Here is a 21712-nt window from a genome sequence, read left to right as displayed (position 1 = left end):
AAGATGAAACTTCCATCCCGGATATATGACAGAGGCTGCTGTTAGTGTCGGCTTCAACCTACTATCTGGAGGATCTGCCATGCAATACAGCAGGCTATATTTTTGTCATGCTGTAATGATCATATGGTGGAGTCAGGCTCACTTTGTACTCTGCTCCAAACACTGACCTTATCTAATATGACAGTCACAGTCAGTGGTGGTTGGAACTAGCCAAGGGATGCAAACCAGGCTGAGAAGACTCTGGGCTCTGGGCATACAATGCAGCAAGCTTTAGACAGAGTGCAGGACTGAATACTATACTGATCCCACATAAAATAAAAAAACAACTATTTACAAGGACCTAGAACTATATTAGAGGGGTGTGAATATTTTAGGTCGGAGTAAGGTCTAGAAATCCTGATAAAGATATCTGAGCTGGATTAAGTGACTCCTTCCTAAATATGTACTATGTGTGATCACCCTTACTGGTGTTAAACACTATTTTCCATTCAATCATAGTTGATTATCATCATTACATTAGCCCTTACATTACTACACATGCATCTGTCAAGAATATTGTTGCGTTGGTGTAGAAAAAGAACCAGAGAATGCCATTTTTCTGCTTTTGGAAAAAACTTGTTTATTGAGAAGCAGCAGATAAGGTCACTAGTTCATAGGGGAAATAGCAGGGGAGGTCACCAACGGCCATACAATACAGACTGACTGCAAGACTACAACCATACTAATTAACCCACAGCAGAACACAATAAAACAACCAAGATGTAAACACATTCCAACTGATTAAACAACAACAACAGCCACAACAAATGTCTTTTGTTGGATGGTACAGTGTATTACTTTCAAGGTGTCCCTAAGAGGCCTTTCTTCTTCATTTGTTTTCTGGACACCACAGTCACTGTTGTTCCTTAAGACTGTTATGACTTGTTTATGCCATTCCACACACTATCTCGAGAGATATGGTGGCACAGCCCAAGTTTGTGAAACTTGATGAGAATAGTTGCACAAGCCACAATTCCACCTAGCATCATCATAGCTAGGTTTTGTCAATCAATATGGCCAAAAGCCACCTACTTTGACAGAAATGGGCCAAATAACTGACATGCAAAACAACCAACCATACACATTGTTTTGAAGTAAGGTACAGACAGACAATAAAGACAAGCATATCTAACAAAACACACATATCTTACTTACTAGCTATTAAATTAAGAAGAACATCTAAAGATGCCTAAACTTCACAATTCAGTGCATTTATTTTGGAAGACACAAAGCTTACAGAAGTTTCCTATCAGCTGCTAAAATTCAAGGCAAAAACATGGGCAAACAGATTAGAATGTGACTGACAAAATAGCCCATTTCAGCATACAGTAAGAGTCTGTGTACCTCTGTGGGTGGATGGACTGAGGCCCCCTGACAAAGGGGAAAGTGACTTTGTGGAATATATTCAAGGTTGTTTGAGCATGTAGATCTAGCTGAGAGTGACGTCTGCAGACACTGCTGGGATTCAAATGAGAGAGCCATATGGACATCATCTTTATTAGACATCAACTTAAGCAATGACTGCACTGTTAAATAAGTTGAGCTTTGTTATTTCTGAGTACTAATCCAAGTCACCATCATAACCGTCATTGTTCTGTACAGTGAATCAGCAGTTGTTAGCATAGTTTGTCGAACTTGCGCATACATCCAACAGCCACATCACTAAAATCACCTCTGTGTTTCTACACACTTTGTCTATTTTATCAGCTCCATGTACCATATAGGCACACTTTGTAGTTTTACAACTACATAGACTGCAGTTCCTCTTTTTCTCTACATACTTTCTTAGCCTGCTTTCACCCTGTTCTAGTCAGGACGCCCCACAAGACCACAACAGAGCAGGTATTAGGCTGGTGGATCATTCTCAGCAATGCAGTGACACTGACACTGTGGTGGTGTGTTAGTGTGTTGCAATTGTACGGATGCTGGTGGGTTTCTCAGCTCACAGTCCAGTGAAACTCTGCTACCGTGGTGAAGAATCTCTCAGCATGTGGCCCAGTCACACTCTGCAGTGAAAAATCTCCCGGCTCACGGCCCAGTCAAGCTCCACTACTGCAGTGTAGAACATCTCTGCCTGTGGCACAGTCAAAGTCTACTACTACAATAAGCAGTGTCCCAGCTCACGGCTCAGTCAAACTCCTGTACCACAGTGAAAAGTGTCACTTTAGCTGCCAAGTTAAAAAAAATCTTGCCTGCCTGCAGCCCAGTCAAATTCCACTACTTCTGTGAAAGGTCTTTCGGGCGGTTCTGATGGAATAACTCCCAGGGTGTTAGGGAAAGTTTAAAACAAATCACATAATCTCATAATAAAAACATAATCTCACCAAAGAGTTGTCAAAGAAATTGTTTTTTTTTCTTTTATTTACTACTATATTAACATTATCAGTTATTACTTATATAAATGTGTATAATTGGCTCACTGGTGATTTTGAATAGATGATTTGAACAGCTGACATCACAACCGCTTGTTCCTGTTACCACCACTGTAAAGAAATTGGACGATGAACTGCATCAAATCAAACCACCCTGACTGACCTTGTTCACATTTCAACACTTGAACTATGCAGAAAATTTGAGATTAGTGGAGTCCAATAATATATGCTTGAGCTAGTTACAGGATGAAGCCAGTTAAGTAAGCTTGTCAGAAAATGTCCTTGGGAGTTTGGCAGTGTGCCGTGGACTGGTGTGTCACGCAAGATCACACTACAATATTTCATACACTGGAGAAGGATCTTCTTCTAACATCCCCCACCACCCCACTTAACACACACATACAGATTCTCTCACGCTCTCCAATACTCTCTCTCTCTTTCTCTCTCCCTCTCTGTCACCCTCTCTTTCTCTCTCCCTCTCTCTCTCTCTCTCTCCCTCTCTATCCCCCCCATCTCTCTATCCCCTCCTCTCTCTCTCCCTCTCTATCCGCCCCCACCCCTCCCCCCCTCTCTTGCAGAAAGCAGTTTGAGTAGTGATGCTCCAATTAGACACATTGAGTTGTATGACTGAAGATTTAAAATCCCAATTAAAGTGTTGTGGAGATGCAGTACAGCACACACACACACACACACACACACACACACACACACACACACTATCCCCCTTCCCTGCCAAAACCTGCAGCACAACAACAGGCGCATTTCCACAGCCTGTGCTGCTCCCGCATACAAAACGAAGGTACAGTGCAGAGGATAGTTTGCCAAATTAGGCCAAGGAGGGGGAGGAAGATGAGCGGCTGAGAGAGAGCAGCGCTGATTATAACTCCATGCAGAATTTATAACGCTGATGTTCCAGCCGACTGAGGAGAATTACACAAACAGCAGCACATGTATGGATCCTGTCTGCTTAGCTTTAGCTTAAAGTATCATTTGCCAACCTACTTTGCTTCTCTTTGGGCAGCTTTCGCTCTTACTTTTCCCCCTGGCCTCTCTATGTGTGCAGCCTGCTGCCTCTAACACTGGCTTGAAGTGTCCACTGTTGCATTCGGAGGAAGAGGTTGGAACAACTTTTTTTTCCTGGGATTTGTATCAAATGTCATTCAGTTGGCTTCTGCAAAGGAAAGCTGGTGGTAAAGATTATTTTCTTCCAGCATGTAGTTGAGCTCGTGCGGGAGGGGAGCTTGGGGGCTGATAAGTTAGTTGCTATGCAACCAGACGGTTCTGTAGGAAAGCGCTGCCATCCTCACTCCGCTGAAATCTGGCGCTATGAAAACACCCAGAGCTCGTCCTGTGCTAACAAAACTACTAATACTGATGGCATTAATAATTTAACAAGACTCCAAACGAGGCAGCCGTCCACGACTGACACCTGCGCCCCTGCTGAAACGCACATCAGAGTGGACAGAAGGACCTGCCAAACATGGTTCGTCATAATTATCCTCAAGTGGCCCTCAAGAAATAACAGCCGTCCACATCAGAGAGACAAATCTCTGTCTTCATGATAGTTATCCTGTTAACCAGGACCGATCTGGATGCTTCACCTACTTGCCTTGATGTGAAGGGATTGTGTTCACTGCAGAACATTCAAAATATCAGTACCATCCCCTCCCATCATACGCACACATTCTTCTACACATGCACAAAATACATAAAGACCTTACAAATAAAAACTGTTCACTTTTATAACTTCTACAAATGTGCCATAACATTCTAAATAATCGTCAAATAGTCACCACTGCAACTAAGCCTTCTCAGTGTGCTGGAGAGGAAATGATATTTCTCTTTGATATTTCAGGGTCAAGAGGCAACTAATGTGGAGAAGGCTTTCCATACCTTTTCACACATGCCAGAGACTGCAGGAAGGCAGCGCAGCCTCCAGATCTCTTTCACGCTAGACGAAGGACACACAGCTGTGAATGAAACCTTTAGAGAAGTAATGACGCGAGTCATACAGTAGAATTCCAATCAAAACTCTTCAGCATCAACACCCCCAGCCCAATCCCCCTCCTGCCTGTCCGCCTCCATCCTCTTTTCTACCTATCCGTTTCTATAGCAGAGCCGGACGTGTCAAGGCACTGACCTGTGCGGCTGGCTGTCTGAAGCGGACACCTTATGTAACCATGACACTCTTGATTTCTGAAAGGAACTGTACTCTCCTGCATTTGTGGTGATTCTGAGACTTTTACTGAGCATGGATGGCATGTTAAAAGAACCACTAGAAGCACGTGCTCACCAGAAAACATTTCACTTTACATACAATACAGGGAACTGGATGCATTTATGGATGGGTGAGTGGGTGAGTGGTTGGCTGGATGGTAGGCAGATCAATGGATGGAAGGATGGATTAATGAGCTAATTGACTGACACCAAATGTATGTAGTGGCATGTGTGTTTATCTATTATCTAGAAGGGAAAAATGTAGTCATGATGTTTCTGTCAGATTCAGTTACATAACTCCTTTCAGCTGATGTCCTCATTGAGGACAAAACATTGCACTGGGCTTCTTCGCAGATTTTTTTTGTAGCAGTTACAGTAAAATCCCATCACTCTCTGGTTTCCCTTTCTAAAAGCAGAGTCGTTTCTGCACTCTGATTTTTTATTCATGATAAGTGCAATAGGAATATACTCTTTTATGAATGTTCTGTGTATATCTGTAATGTCAAATCTAATGAAAATGCTGGTGTCACTGAGGTACAGGGGATATTATTGAATAAATTTAGGGTTGGCCTAAGCCAGGAAAATAAGCCTCCTACTCAGACAACATTGAAGAAAATAACCACAATCTCAAACTTACAGGAAGTGATGCCACAGCCATCCGCAGCCAGGAGTTCAAGAGAGCACAATTAACCTGAGCTAAAAATGGAGGGCACCTCACTTCAGTCCTTCACAGATTTTCTTGTAGTTGTTGTTGTGTAGGCATGCACACTAAAACGAGGGTATCTCACACATAATGTGATTCAAATGTCAAAATCTCCCTGTTATCATATGATATAAACAAAGCTAACCTGTCTGAACCTGTTTTTGTATTTATGTGCACAAGATGCGTAGAAAATGCACAACTTGGGGATGAATGTGTGGTGAGAAACGTATATTTCATACTGACAACTGGAGAAAGCTGACAGTGCCTTGATGTCTGGGTCACTACATTTTAGATATTATAAAGGCTTTTACTGACCTGTTTTCAGTAAACATTTCTTCTGTCTTTGTGGTCATTTTGCTTGAATGATGCATGCATGCACATCTCTTTGCCTTTGCTCTCTCTCTCTCTCTCCTGGTTCTCTTGTTGGCACTTATTTTTCGCACACGACAGGACTTGTGAGTGTTCGTGAAGTCACAAAAACTTAACATGTTTGAAAATTCAGAAGGCCTCCAAAAATTCCAGAGGTAGATCGGGAAGCCTAAAGACTACCTGATCATCCATGCTTTCCATCGGCCTGGAAAATCTGGAAAACTTGTCAGAAGGGGTAAAAGAGGGTTCAAAAGCAGGGTTCACAAACAGAGCTGGCCCAGCTTAAGTACATCCGCTAAGAAACCAGAAACATCCCTGATGATATGTCCAGAGGCATTAGCACAGGTACTTACAGAGATTGTACTACTATTACTACTAATAGGAGTGATAATACAAATAGCTATAGGTAGATATTATGTGAATTGAGGTGCTAAGAGAAGTTAAGAGTGGCTCTTCACTAACAGCTTGAGAAAAGGAGGAGAAATGCAGATGCTGGCAAAGTCTGTTTTCATCAGTGACTGTGCTCTGGATTACTGTGAGGTCACACACACACACACACACACACACACACACACTCATTAACACAGTACAAGGGCTAAGAACAAGTGCACACATACACACAAATGCTTATGCATGTATACGCACACATTGACAGGGAACACAGGCTTGGTGAGTAAAATTATTCTGTTCAGGCTGCATCTTGCTTTTACAATTATCTCTCAGATAAAGGTTGCAGTGATTCAAATTCCACCCATATTTTTTCTCTCAGAAATTGCCTTTGTTCACAGTAGCACTTATCTCGTAAATCCTAAATGCAGCAGGATATGATGGGTAGTGAATGTCTCAGAATCTCTTTATCTCATTCATCCATAAGATGCGTCCTTATTTTCTTATTATCAAGGTTTGCAGCAAGCAGAGTGCTCGACTCTTAAAACATTACTGAAGCTATGTGGTCTCAAAGCTCTGAACATAAAACAATTGATGCCACAGATCCAGAACAGCAGTCAAATTCCTCTCTCCTTATTTTCTGCTCAAATTAAAACTCTAGGCTCAAATTTGACATCCAGTTAATCAACAGTGTGCAGTTTATTCCATTACAATGAGAACCTGTTTCATGGATTTAATGAATAGCACAAGCATGGTCAGCACATCACGCAACTGGATCTCGAACCCAAATCCCAAATGTTGAATGTATTTCAATACTGCTTAGCAATCTTTTACTAGATGCTTCTTTGTGGGACCTCTCAGAGGTTTTCATCTTGTATTGCATTTCTTCCTCTTCATCAGTTTCTATTTCTCTATCACATTTGTGTAGCCTCAAACACTAAAACATACTTTTAGAATAGTCAAAGTGAAGGTTAAACAGTTTGGCACGTGCAAAACCTGAAATGGACTAGACCTTCTGACCACTGCTATAGGACCACCAATGATGAATGCTTTGAAGAACTACATGGTATCTTCTTGCCAAAGGAGTGCTGTGGAACTGCAATCAGAGTAAAGGTCAGAAAATCTACCAGTACTCATCCAGATTACTCTGGTGTTACAGGTTGAGATAAATGTGCCTGATGTTTGTGTCCCAGTGTGCCAACAACCTAGAGTGAAAACAATGGCTGGAACAAGAGGAAACCTTCATGTAAGAGAAGAGAATAATCCAGCATGACCATTGCAGCCTTTTCAAAGCACCAGAGCTGCTTCTCTTTCCATCTTTCAGCATCCAGGCTTCAAAGCAGACAGGCCACATACAGAGCAGGCACCACTGTTCCTGAAATATAGATTTTATTGCCTATGGGATGCTGCCTACCACTTCTGATATTATGCACTTCTCTGGAACTGGCCTTGGTTGTTTCAGCAAATCCAGTGCTATATATTCCATGTCTAATAAAGTTTATCCTGAGGCAGTCTCTCAATATTGTGAACTTACTGGCTCCTGTCCTGATGTACATAACCACTCTTCTGGAGTGAAATCCGGTCTTTATATTTGGGATGCTATTTTTCTGCCTCTAGTTCAATGAAGGGAGGTAAGTTCGACAAGAAGGTTGAACTACTCACGCAACAAGATTTTCTTTTTTTGGTCAAAGAAAGGGAAAACTGTCTGAACTGAATCATCAAGTGGGAAATCTTCAAGACCTTCTAAGCCCTCTGAGAAGGCTTAATATTTTTTTGGGAACTGAAAAATGTTTTTCTGTAATGTTGTTTAATTTTTTAAATCATCATGCTTCTTGTATTGAAACTCAATAAGTATTGTACTAATATCCATTTTGCATTGTTAAGGTTTGGTTGAAAACAAAAGGGTTAAGATCTTGGAACAGCCCATAAAAAACTGTCCAATCCTTCAGTAGCTGAATCTCAGATTAACCACCAACATGATGCAGAAGTCAACCAGTCATGTTTTGATTTCAAATGCGACGGGGAGAGGGGCATCAATTTAAGAGAAAAAACATCACTCTATGGCTTCTGGAAATTTGAAAAAAAACTTACCAACTCCAAATAGCTTAGTGGTAGTCTAACCAGGTTTCAGTCAGCTCAGTAAAATGGGAAACTGTGGTGGCATCTCTATGTCAGGGCTCTTTACTGAAGGAGTCACTGCAGAAATGCAACATATAAGGTCAAATGTACAGTTGCCCCAAAAAGGTATTTGGATATTTGTGCCACACCTTGAAAACTTTCTTAACTTTGTAGTTGTGACAAAAAAAGGCAAGCCAAATGGCATCTTTTTATAACAGACCTTCCAAAACACATCTGAGTTCTTGTTCACCTAACTCAATACAAGACTGATGCCATTGTAAGGAAAGCAGCCACAGACTTTGACATTTATACCTCTGTATAAACTACCTTTACAGTAGCCTTCATTAAAGTTTATCAGTAGTTAAATGGTTATAGTGTTGAAGTACTTTGGGGCCACGGTATGTTAATATCTGTTGGACAAATTCAATATATGAAATGTCTCTTAAAAGCTTCAAATGTTGCCTGTGTTTAATCTAGAAAGGCACAAAATGTGCTCCTGCATTAACTTTACTTATTGCTTTTGACCTGCTTCAGACATTTACGGTCTGAACTTAAGGCCAAGCTCTAACAGTTATGGATCGGCACTTAAATCACCATATTTCTGCCATTCCTTTTTACTGTTCATGGATCAAGGCAAATTATTCACTACCCTACTCACTACTGTATAGTCACCACACAGACCACCAAATTATTACATTATTAATTCTTCAAACTGGCCATGCTGCATAGCTGTACTATTGGCTGATAGAACTTTGTGACTGTGGTGGTCAGATTTTTATAAATGTAGGTCAGTGTATTCAGGCCATAGCTGCACTCTCACTGCTGGACAGGGTCATTAAAACTGAATGATCTGATGGATCATACGAGTTCACCACATTAATTATGCCTTTGAGTTTTAATTATGCCTCTGATATGATCTATATAGCATGTATGCTATAAAACAGAAAGTAGTGCACAGCTTTAATTGAGTATTTTTTCTAGATAGGTAGTCTTAAAAACCACCCAGAATCAAAATAGACGATTTTTATTTTGTTAGTTGATGTACCTGGTCATATCAAGTATCACCATATCATTTCTATCAAAATGAAATGCCGTTTTTCTGAGTTTTGGTTATGTTATCGTGCACAAGTGGGCAGCAAAATATAGTATTAACCAATGATGTCATGTTTCCTCTCCCCCTCTCCCATGCTGTCAGTGATCACAGAGAGAAACATTCAGCTAGCTCTTTGATACCATGTTTAATTCGGAAATATGTCACAGTAACTTCCACTTCCCGCTGACTTTAAAGAAGGGTCAATGTGTATAACGATTTTTTTTGCCAACCTATCAGACAAAAAGCCCACCAGTGATACTCACTTTGGGTGTCATCTACCTCAGACGCTAAGACTACCCATCACAACATGGCTGGCACATTATTAATGGAATTTTTACTTCATTTCCTGTGAGTTCAGCCATGGCAGGAAATGTCATTGCTAATGAAACTTAATAGCATTTGAAATCACTGTGTGTCCACAGGATGCACCATTACTCTGAGAGAGTTAATGGTCAGCAAATCTGTAAATTGGCACAAATTGAATAAGTCCAGTAGCACTGGGCATCATACAGCCCATAAATGAGTTTAATGAAACCAGCACAGCTAGTGAGAACTTCCACACCCTTTCCCTTGGGTTCATCACCATCACCTCCGCAGGCATCTGTGGTCTGCTCTGGAAATCAGTTGACATCACTTACAGTAATGTCTGACACACAACCACTTAGATGCACCTTTTTGTGAAAAATTATTTCTTTCATTATTTATTGAATAGAAAGTTCCTAAAAGCAACAAGCACAGAGCCACTTCCACTGCATACATAATTAAGAAGTGGTTGGGGTGGAATATCCACATCCTTTTGCAGTAATTTGACTCACAAAGATCCACTGTGACCCATTCGACTGTGCCTTGACATAGGCCATTACGCTGTCACGTAGCTGCACTCAAGCTAATGGAGAAGCACTATTAATGATAAGCTTTCATAATAAACCACACTTTTAAACATGATTGGAGATGGGGGAGAACATAAATCAATGGCAATTGTACATGAAGTGCATGCGTAAAAAGGCCTAACAGGTTTGGCCACAAAATGTCCAATGTCTGAAGGTCAAACAGCGACTTAGAGCATTTCAGTTTGTATACTCTGCCGAAAGATCCAGTTCAGCGAATTCATCTACATTTAGAGCACGACCACTAATCTATCTAGAACGTTAGAATGCTGGCACACAGAAACCAGTATTGCGTTTTATTGCCTTTTGCATGTCTATTCCTCTCCATAAAGGTCACGAAGATCAATTTAGTCTCCACTTATTTTCATCTAACCTTTGAATTAACACACATTACAATGCAGGACGGTAATAAATAGACGTGAGCAAACATTACTTAGTTAGCTAATTATGTTTGGTTACAGTTCAGTCCATTGAGCAGCCGCGGTTCTAAACTTTCAACACACAGCCTAGGGAGTATGAGATAGTGACAAAACTACTGTATATAATGCAAGTTCAGGATGTGTGACATCAACTGAAACCTTAGCAGCGTGCCTAACTCAAATAGACAAAAAAACGTGGTCTTGTGGCTCAGCTTGAGCCCCATGTTAGTTACTAACTATTATATTCATTATATTCATTTATATTAACCAGATTCTAAAGTAAAATTATAAACATAATGATTCATTATTAAATCCCCCATTCTGCTGATTTTATTGGTGGTCATGAAATAAATATTACAACGTATTTGTCTACAGTTATGAAACCTGATTATGGTTTGCACCTATTCACAATGCAAAAACAAGAGTGACGCTTCTATATCATCCACAAAGAGGTAAACAAAAACTAGAGTTACAAGCACTAGTTTTTGAAACACACTGTTGTTCTTCTGTAATTATGTGGCGTGGAAGCTGTCATGCTACATCTGAAATCTGAAACACAGTGTCAGTTATTCATTGCTAGGATATAACACTAATTTAAACATCAAATATTTGACTTAAGTAAACATGAGGGGTAAATCGAACCACTGGTTGGACTTTTCCCCAAGGATCTGGGTCATTTTGTCCAACAGCAACCATTTTGGGAAAGGTGTTTTAGTCTAGAAACCCAGAACTTTTACTAATTCCCTCCCATTTTTACACACTGCCGGTTCTTCAACATATCTGATATAACTTGTTCAACTCAGGTAAATTACTTTTGACCTGATTTGCCCTTTAAAAAAACTGAATAACTGAACTTGGTGAAAAAAAAGCTTACTACTTCATCCACATGGTTCTTTCTTTCACAGTAAGACGAAAATGGAAAATGGAAACTAAATTTAGGGTCACAGGACAAAAATTGTGTATGGTTGCCCAGATTCAAGTGATAGGTCAACTTACCCACTGGCTCATCTCAGTCCATTCTCCCCTACTCCATGCTGCAACAGTGGACAGTTCATTGGCAAAAAGCGCTGAGAAGTATCAGACTATCAGAGAAATGGATGCAGAGGCCATTTGGAACAAACGTCTGTGTATGCCATTGTAGTGCAACAGAAAATTACACAATCAATCTATATGATATGTTGACGAAGAGGAACTGCATGATTGTTCTCCACAGCACTGAAAAAAGACAGCGAGTTGGTCAGAAATTCTTACTGACCAAGGACAATCTTCATGCAGCCCATCTTCACATTATTAGAAATTGTCAGTAGAGCATCCCTGAAGACATTAAACCTCTTCAGGCTGAAGGTGATTCAAGGTAGAAAGCTTTGCCCAGTACTTTGATAAGGTGGTGTACAGCCACTGTAATCATGTGCAATGTCCTTATCATTCGTTATAATTCAAAATATGTATAAAAAGTGTGATGTAATTCTATCGTTTAGCTACAGACTAAAAAAATAAAAGCGCCAAATGGAACCAAAAATGGTTCTTTGGAGTTGTCAGAGAAGAACCACTTTTATTTGGTGCCATGTTTAAAGGGTTCTTAAATGACCTCAATGGTTATCCATAGTGCATTTGGTTCTTAATTTCACCTTGAAATATTTTTGTGGCTCTCTAAGCCAAAACCATAAGGTTCTACACGTTCAAGTATGATTCTTTTTCAGCTTTATTATGCACCCAAGCCTAAAACCTTCTGAAAGAAGGATTTAGCAGATTAGCCTCTGACCAAACTCCAGCAAAGCTTATTCAGCGTTGGCTAGCTATTGTGCTAACCACCATATACATAATGTTAACTGCTAACTAGCTAAACAGCTAACAATAAAAATTGTAGCACTAGCTTGCTAGACATGTAGATCTGATTAATTCACTAGGCCAAATGTTACTTGTTACATATGCCTGCACACTACAAGCAACTTATATGATGATATTGATTTTTAAAAATGTTTCACCTACCAAGTACCAAACCAGCAGATTTCACTCAGTGTAGGGAGAACGCTGACGAGAAACCGACACAATCACTACAGTCCCAGCATGGAAAAACATGGAAGAAGGAAGCAGTGAACTAAAGCACTTTTATATTGTATTTTATTGTATTGCACTGTGTATTGTAGTTTATTGTAATGTATTGTAGTTTATTGTAGTTTATTGTAGTGTATTGTATTGTACTGTACTGTATTGTATTGTACTGCACTGAGTTCTGTGTTCAACTCTGTTCCTTTTCTCTCTGCATCAACAGTGACTTTTTGTTTCTAGCAGTTTCTGAGCTCAGGACCGTCTTTCTCTCTAACCTATTGGTAACTAGCAAAGATACTCTAGATAGACAAAGAACTTCTTGTAAGTCACTCTGGATAAGAGCGTCTGCTAAATGCTGTAAATGTAAAGTGCCATGATGCAGAAAATTAGAGGAAAAAGTTCATAAGCATGTGAAAAATCAGACACGTCCCTCCTCCCCTTGTTACCATTTTTCTACGAAAAAACGTTCTGTTTAAGAGTGAATAGTCATTTTCTGGGTTCCCACTGTGAATCCCAAGATCATATTGAGTTGACTTAGGACATCCCTGCCAAGCCCTCCACACAACAGCCTTGGGCAAGTGGCATTTCCTTGACATTTGATGCGGTGTAGACAGTTGGTGGATGTTTTTGGTGACGCAAGAAAATGTCAAGTGGAGAGAAATGTCAATGAGATGGATATGGCTGTCTAATGGTGTTGAGATCTGGGCTACTGAACTAGGTCTTTAAACCCCATTATTAGTGAGGTCACTCCTGGGCACTCTACAACGACACAAGATTGGCCCTGCAGTTTTAACAGAAGGAAAAAAAAGTGATGAACTGCACTTGAAAGCCGCTCTGGTGGGGAAGGAGGAGAGAAAAAATATCGTACCCCACTCTAACTGCCTTTATCTTGTATCTAAAAATGGAAGACGCAGGTTCCGCAGAGGACTTTTAAGTAGTGCAGACAAGTCTGTTGCTATAAATAGTGACTGAGAGTCAAAGAACCTGGTCCCAAAGAGGGACGATTGGCAAAAGACGAGGACAGCTCAAACTGGGACGCGCTTAAGCCACACAGTGACAGTGAAGCTTGGTTCCCTTGATGTAGAGTAGTGAGGGAAAGATCCACACGCTGGTTACTGGTACAGTGCAGAACTAATACACACACACTTAAGACTAAGACTAAGGTTCTCTGCAGAGAACCGTCTCTCTTTTCCTCAGGTCTGAAGGGTGCCACATGCAGCGCTGTTTGAGAGAGGGGAGAAAAAGCTGTCTTCTATAGATGAGTTAGTTTAAGCAACAGTGCAGTGATCAATAAAAAGAGCAATATGTGTTTGTTGTTGTGGATCTTCAGGTAACTTAAGTAAGTCATACTCCACCATCATGGAATCACATATTGATAGGCTTACTGACATCATATCCACTTGTTGCTAGACAATAAATGTCAAACTGCATGTTTGGTCTAGAAATATTTCTGATTTAGAATGACTAGAAACAGATTTAAAACAGACCATACAAATAAAGATTTATTTAATTTCTTTTTATGACTGCAAGCATTCCTGTTCTGTCAGTCTTCCACTAATCAACATTAAATTATTAAATTATATTATATTATCGCTGCTGTCAGAAGAAAACCCTCGTATCTCCATTTTTATTGTTTTTCAGTTTTGGGCATAATTTGGAAATGATGCTCTTTACATTGTACATTTCATGAAGAAAATTCATGGACTAAAAGAAATGACCCAAAATGATTTGGAAAACGGTGTGGTTCCATCGACTTACATTAAAAGTAAAGTATGTTTTACTTTTTCCTGTAAAGTTACCATTTTGGAGATAAAAAGTTTTCATCTGACAATAACATTATATTATTATGGCTATAAATGCATGAATATGAAAATTCAGCAGTGATGCCAATAATCAACTTATATATATATATATATATATATATATATATATATATATATATATATACACACACCCTGCTGCAAAAATGGCACAGACCAATATAAAGCTAATCTATGGTGGTTTATCTGGTCAGCTAACATGGACAAAAAACACATCACATCACTGCTGTTGGAACAAAAGCTCATATTTTCATTTTTGTCTTTTTTCAGTTGTTGATACAATTAGAAAATGCCTATTGCCCTTTATATTGTGCATACATTTCATGACACAGTTGTGTGGAGCCTAGTGACATTCACTTTCCTCAAAAATTTGTAAAAGTTCAGAAGTATGTTTTTCCTTCTCCTTCAAAGTTACCATTTGGAGATAAGAGGTTTGGTTCTGACAGCAGCGATATGCTGGTGACCTGCTATGCTGGTCTACACTAGTTTTCTAGCAGGGTAAGACAAAATATTTTGAAAAGTCTTTATATTGGGACAAAAATGTAATGGTTAAGATGTGAACAAAGTCATTCAGAGTGGTTTGAAGTGAAATGCCCTGTTCTAGAGAAACTATATTTCACAGTTCACAGCGATGGTGATGGGAACCAGATGTCCAAAGAGTACAATGACTCAAAAAGTTACCTCAGATGCCCTGAGACGTTGTCTTAGGATAGTTTTGAGATACAGTTTTGGTGTGAAATGTATTCTTTAAAAAATCATTCGTGTTAGAGAGAGAAAAAAAACATTTATTAGGATTGAAATGTGGTGGCTTTACTTTCTATTGGAAATTAGCTGAATGCTTATTATTCTAGACCACTAGTTTCCTGTGGGAAATCTTTAGATCCCATCAGGAAACCATCAAATGAATCCAGTATCAGTCCCAGGACTCCTATTAAACCATCTGCAAGGCATACAAGGAGCTGTAAAGAAAATAATACCCACATTTTTTTCATTGAGATTTTGTTCAGATATCAACATTAAATATAAAACCTCAGAAGACACAAGTAGGTTCTCTGTCTGTTTTAGACAGTAAATAAAATGGCTATATTTGTGTTGTAGACTTCACCCCTGTAAAGAAATCTGAGTCCGTATGTTTTACAGTGCTCCTTTTCACTGAATGACATTAAGATCTCAATGATTTAATTGTGCATAAATAAAAAAGCGTATGGAGACTGTAGCGCACTGAACCAAATTATGAATTCTATAAATTGTTCGACCCTTAGTATAATGCTACATACACATTACATGAATACATTAATTTTAATTTTTTAAATTTATTTATTAATGTTATTTCCTCAAATTACCCCAAACAGCACAAATTGAAACAGGGAACTGGCCTTGTGACCAGAAGGTCCCCAGAGCCAACAGTACATGACTGAGGAGTCCTTGAGCAAGGCACCTAAGCCCCAACTGCTCCCTGGGCGCTGCGTATCAGGCTGCCCACCGCTCCAGGTGAGTGTGCTCACTGCTCACTAGTGTACATGTGGTGTTTCATTTCATGGATGGGTTAAATGAGGAGGTGAAATATCCCCGTTGTGGGACTTAATCTTAATAATAATTATTTCAGGGACGTTTACCTCAGCATTATGCGACAGGCATTAGCTAAATGTTAAATATGGTGAAAAAAAATCAGTGTGGGGTGAAGCCTGTTATCAGTGACAATTCCAAATGATGGTGCATAATAATAGTGCATGGGAGGGAATACACCGAAATCTTGTGGATTACAGTAGCATTGTCATGGATTTGAAGGTCAAATCAAGCTCCATTTCAGCTGTTAGCCTTGTCTTCAGGTTACAATCAGGCCATTTTCTAATACTATTAGTTATTACATTACTGTGACGTTGGTTCAAATAGGACTACCATTTCTCAGGGAGCTCAAAGATCAGTGAATGATAGAAGGCAATTCACTCCTGAATTATTACTTACCACTAGCAGACGCAAAAACTACAGACATTTAAGAATTATATTGGATTTAATTCACAAATCTTGTTGATAATCAGTCAAATGACAGGACCTCTCCAGGTAAAACTAATCCAGCTCATTAGGGCTAGGGAAAGTCATTGTGGGAAAGTCCCAACTCATACTGCTTTATGGGATCATTCCACCATATTGACAGGGTTCGTCCTTTGTTTATTTGCAGTAAATATTCACTTACATGACAAGAGCTTAAAGAAATTTCTATTTTATTGTGTTTTTCAGGCTTCTCATGCTTCATATCAAATCAACTTCAAAGGCATGTCAAAACATAAAATAAAATTAGCCTTATTGATGCTTGTCTGATTCACACAAACTTCCAAAAACTAGTGGATTAAATGATCTGAACGTGCTAACATGTTCAGATCATTTAATCACTTCATCTTTCATTCACAGACTTCTTCATAGCTCATGTGAATTTACTCAAAGCCCATGTAGAGTTTACAAATAGTTATGTCACTCCAACACTGGTAGAGTTACCTCATTTAATGTCATCTTTCACATAGTTGGGCCGGATTTCACTCAGTTAGATAGCGATCTCTTTCACTCAGACAGATTTAATGTTATTCGCTCAGCCAGTGAGCCACAGAGGATTCATACAGTCTTTTATTTAACTCAGTTATTAGCATATTGACCTGTCCAGGGTGTATCCTGCCTTCTGCCCGATGACTGCTGGGATAGGCTCCAGCACACCCCGACAGACCCCCCACCCCCCACCCCCACCCCTCCGTGACCCTGACGGAGAAGCGGCTTGGAAAATGGAAATGGATTTCTCCAAGTCTTTGCATTACCCAAGGTAAATAGCTTTTTTAGTAACCGCCACTGAGTGAACTAATGACAGTATTACTGTGCTTGTACAATGTTAGGCCCCACAGAAACCCACGTAAGATTACACAAATCTTGCATTTAGACTGAAGAGGCACTCAATCTAGTCTTCAAAAGAAGCAGACAAACAAACTCCACTCATGTGACAGTTCATCTAATAGCCCAGGTACCTCACTCCAGACCTCATAGCTTCACTTTAGCTGGAAAACAACCTTCAGAAAGGTAAACGTTAGGTTTGTTTATCAGTAATGTTAGTGGTATTACTGCACACTTCACCACAGTGCTGAGATTTGCCTGATATTTGCCAGTTTCTTATTCTAATTTTCCATTTCACCTTTAGTTTGCAGTCATCACATCTTGGTGCCCATGAGGCGTTTGTAAAGAAGCAGAATTAAACATTTCTTTCTGATCTGGTTTCCCAGATTTTCCTCTGATCTGTGACCTGTTAGTGATGTCGGTCGACATGTTAAATCATTCTACGTATTTAGTGACACCACAAGGTACAGAAATGGCATAAATCAAAGAAATCAGGCAGAAACTACTCTAACCAGCCTAGACCGACGAACCCTGCCACAATGGCGGATCACCCAGAAACACTGCGTTATTACATCACACTCAGGCTGACGTGTGTGTGTGTGTGTGTGTGTGTGTGTGTGTGTGTGTGTGTGTGTGTGTGTGTGTGTGTGTGTGTGTGTGTGTGTGTGTGTGTGTGTGTGTGTGTGTGTGTAGGGTTTCGGGACCAGAGACCCGAGACCCTCCATCGTTGCAGTGATCTTGTTGTATTGTCGGTTGGAGCCACCCTGTGGCAGGACAAATTAACAAACCGCCTTCTCTTTGGGTTTGGACCTCACAAGCCGCCGTAGTAAAGCCGTCCTTAGCGTCAGGAGCGACGTTAGCAACCAGCAGCCATTTGAGTAGTTATGTACACAGCTAACACCAGTCTGTGGACAGAGGGACATTTACTCTAAATTTTAATAGTCACGGTTTTATTAACCACATAAACATGACCTCAAACAACCCATCCGTTTTCCTCGTCATGGTCAACGGCCAGATAGAAAGCGCCAATGTAAGTAGCTGTAAGTCCACGAATTCATTAGCAGTAGCGGCTAGTGGGCTCGCTGATCACTGAGCCGGTGTGAAATGTGCCGAAGCAGCAGTAAAACCATGCCTGTTTGTTTGTGTTTGCCTGTTTTGCTCTCCCTTTGTTCAAGTTCCCAGAATATGATGACTTATACTGCAAGTACTGTTTTGTGTACGGACACGACTGGGCACCTACCTCAGTGAGTGAAATCCAGCCTTTTTGATTCTCTTCCTCTGTTACACACTTACAGATGGTTCTTCAAGGGCTTTTTAGCAATGGTTCAGTTTATCTTGGCAGTGATGTGTTGTATGTGGTTGTATTTAGCGCCAAAAAAGGTTCTGAAGAACCATTTGGCTATGCAAAGAAAACATTTAAGCACGAAATGCATCTACATAGCACCCACGGTTCTAAGTAGAACCACTCGCTTTAATAAAGAACCCTTGAAGAACCGTCTTTCGTAAAGCGTGCAGGAGCTTTGCCTTTTCCCGCATTCATTAATTCAGGGCGGTGAAGGCAGCAGGTTCTGTGCTGTGTCTTTACCTGTGCTGTCTGCAGGGCTTGGAGGAGGGGATATCTCAGATAACGTCAAAGGGCAGAGATTCCTCTCAGCGCTTGGTGTGGAACTTCCCGCTGGACATCACTTTCAAAAGCACCAACCCGTTCGGCTGTATGTCTTTCGTCTCTCTCACTTTACTCAGACATTTAGCTATATACTACTGTATTGCCCAGTTGAATCATTACAGCTGTGCACCATTTTCAGGGCCTCAGATAGTGGTCAGTGTGTATGGCCCAGATGCATTTGGAAATGATGTGGTCAGAGGGTATGGAGCAGTCCACATTCCCCTAACCCCTGGAAGGTGAGTGGGACTCCTTCTGGAACGTAGTAAAGTTAGAGTGCTTTTAATCTCTGCATTCAAGTAAATGTCTGTTTTGTGTGAGTAACATATATTATTGTTTCAGACACACAAGAACCATTCCCATGTTTGTTCCTGAATCCACATCCAGACTACAGAAATTTACAAGGTAGGGTAGAGACATGTTTTTAACATTAACCAGCCAGATGTTTACCTTAACATATATTGAACATAATATAAAACATGAATTTGAATTAATAATGTAACTAGATTTAGCCGCTGTGATACACGTGGGGCTCTTGAGTTATCAGTAAGCTTTATGTAGGTGGGGAATGTTTACTCTGTAAAGGATGTAGTTCCACTAATGTTTTAAATAGGCGTTACAGTATAAGATGCTAATGACTGCACATATTTCTATTGTCAGTTGTAACAACCGCAAACTAGTATACTAAAGTCATGCCTAAAGATGCATCAATATGACAATTCTAATTTGAAGCCAATTTTCAACCTATGTTTTAGGTTTTTTGTATTTGAGCATAAATATTAGGGCTGGGTAAATAAGCAACTCTGAAAAATCACGACATGCATATCATCAACATTATTTAACAGAGCTGTATTTTGCAGTTGTTTATTCAGTATGTCTAGGAAAGTATCAATTTGTGCCAGATGAGGGCGCCCAAGCTGTAAAGCAGGGGTGTCAAAATCAACCACTAAGGGCCATATTAAAAAATCTCAACAAATCCACGGGCCAGAGAACCCCGGTTTTACTTAACTTTAATTAAAAGTTTTGCTATAAACTGAACTGACCGTTGGTTACAAAAACTCAACAGTAAAATGGAGGCACTTGAAATATTAAAAACTTGAATGTCCTCCGGTGTTTTTAAACCTATGTATCTGCTTGAACTAGATAGCTGCTGTCCTTTCTTTGCTTCAAGCTCACTGATACTCAAGCTCAATTTCTGAGCTGACGTTAGGTGTTTACATTGGTTGAACTGCAGCTGAAATGCAATTAGTAGGTTTGATGATTAAAGTGGTGTGGAATTGTGTAGAATTAAGGTGTAACCGCTGTCCAGTTGTTGTTGGGCTAGGAGAGTTGGAGCACATGGTACGTTGCAGTGCATGCTGGGGACTGTAGTGCAGTGCGTTGTGAAACAAGCTAACATTAATAGAAAATTAAAATACTTTTGCGAGCCGGCTAGGATTGCATCACAGGCCTTGTGTTTGAAACATGGTCCACAAAGCATTTTCACACAGTCCAAGTTTTACACCCACACCAAAAAACAAAACCAAAAACGCTCACTGTTGAAGTCATTTACATGTCAGAACTCATGGCTTCTGGTCATTTGTTCAGAGTTCTAAGCTGAAACAGCCTCAAGTTCCAACCACACCACACACATTTTAGCTTCTGTGAGACAGAATTCATTCGTTTGTTGAACATTCTTATCCAAATGGGCTGGTATGCATCTTTGAATTTCACTAGTGAAATGTCTTCATCCATGTGTTGTTCCTGCTTTCTCAGTACTGAATCGAGAAAGAGAGAAAAAAAAAAAAAAAAAAAAAACACATCGAACTCGATGCCAAGGTTCCAATGCGTCATACCTGTAAAAATCTATTGCAAAAAGACAAACATTAACCTGACCCTTTTCACTGAATGAGCATGCCGGCATGCTGTGTCAATGACGTTAAACCGGCTCTTCCGCTCCAGATAATAAAGCACAGAACACTGATGCATTTAAGACGAGAAGAAAAAAGCAAACAAATTCTACTAAGTATCGATTTCATAGTCATTACTGGTAAGTCAATAAGTTGTCCCAGCCCTAGTAACTGTGTAAAGTACAATATCCAATACAACTTTATCTGTCCACAGCTGGTTGATGGGCAGACGTCCAGAGTACACCGATCCCAAGGTTGTTGCCCAAGGGGAGGGAAGAGAAGGTAGAGACATGCCAAGTTCCTTTTCTCAATTATTTCTTCTGCAATTGGGTAATACAGGAGTATATGGCTAAATGTCTCTTTAATTAATAATGTGCTACAGAACTGTATCTTCTAGTGGGATGCTGAGTGTATTTGTATTTTTGCAGTAACTAGGGTGCGTTCCCAAGGCTTTGTAACACTACAGTTCAACATTGTCACCAAGGACATGAAGAAACTTGGTTATGACACCACCTCCACAGAGCAAGCACCAGCCACACACCTGGCTGGAACAGAGCAGCCCTATGGAACCTGACGGTAGTTACAACATTTGTAATGTTATGTATCACTAATGCACAGATAAAAGGATGAAGCCAGCACATGTCTTTAAAGCATAAATGGGTCCAACATGTGGTGGAGTTTCTAAAGTATTGAAACCAAGAATGTTTTCTACTATCCTGTTTTTTTTTTGTATATTTGTAATAAATTTGTACAGACTTTCCTTTCTCTTCATTTACATATACTTGCAAAGAAAGTGCCAACATTCTCACCAAA

At 40.0% G+C, this 21712-nt stretch overlaps 1 protein-coding gene across 1 annotated transcript; it reads left to right on the top strand.

Moving 5' to 3' along the window:
- The first annotated feature begins 18155 nt into the window (after positions 1–18155).
- Positions 18156–21659, top strand: b9d1 (B9 protein domain 1). Its single transcript, XM_017703087.2, has 7 exons — positions 18156–18377; positions 18523–18591; positions 18948–19059; positions 19153–19249; positions 19353–19415; positions 21114–21181; positions 21328–21659. The coding sequence occupies exons 1-7, from the start codon at positions 18315–18317 to the stop codon at positions 21471–21473; spliced, it is 618 nt and encodes a 205-aa protein (XP_017558576.1). The 5' UTR covers positions 18156–18314; the 3' UTR covers positions 21474–21659.
- Positions 21660–21712: the final 53 nt, after the last annotated feature.

The sequence above is a fragment of the Pygocentrus nattereri genome, chromosome 27 (assembly GCF_015220715.1).
Source record: "Pygocentrus nattereri isolate fPygNat1 chromosome 27, fPygNat1.pri, whole genome shotgun sequence".
NCBI lineage: Eukaryota > Metazoa > Chordata > Actinopteri > Characiformes > Serrasalmidae > Pygocentrus > Pygocentrus nattereri.
Note: the sequence above shows the minus strand (reverse complement) of the source record. Positions and strands in the feature narration are given on the sequence as shown.

Coding starts and splice junctions, on each gene's coding strand:
- b9d1 (XM_017703087.2), top strand. CDS start 18,315: ATGACCTCAAACAACCCATCCGTTTTCCTCGTCATGGTCAACGGCCAG. Junction 18,592..18,947: donor ACGACTGGGCACCTACCTCA/GTGAGTGAAATC, acceptor TGCTGTCTGCAG/GGCTTGGAGGAGGGGATATC. Junction 19,250..19,352: donor ATTCCCCTAACCCCTGGAAG/GTGAGTGGGACT, acceptor TTATTGTTTCAG/ACACACAAGAACCATTCCCA.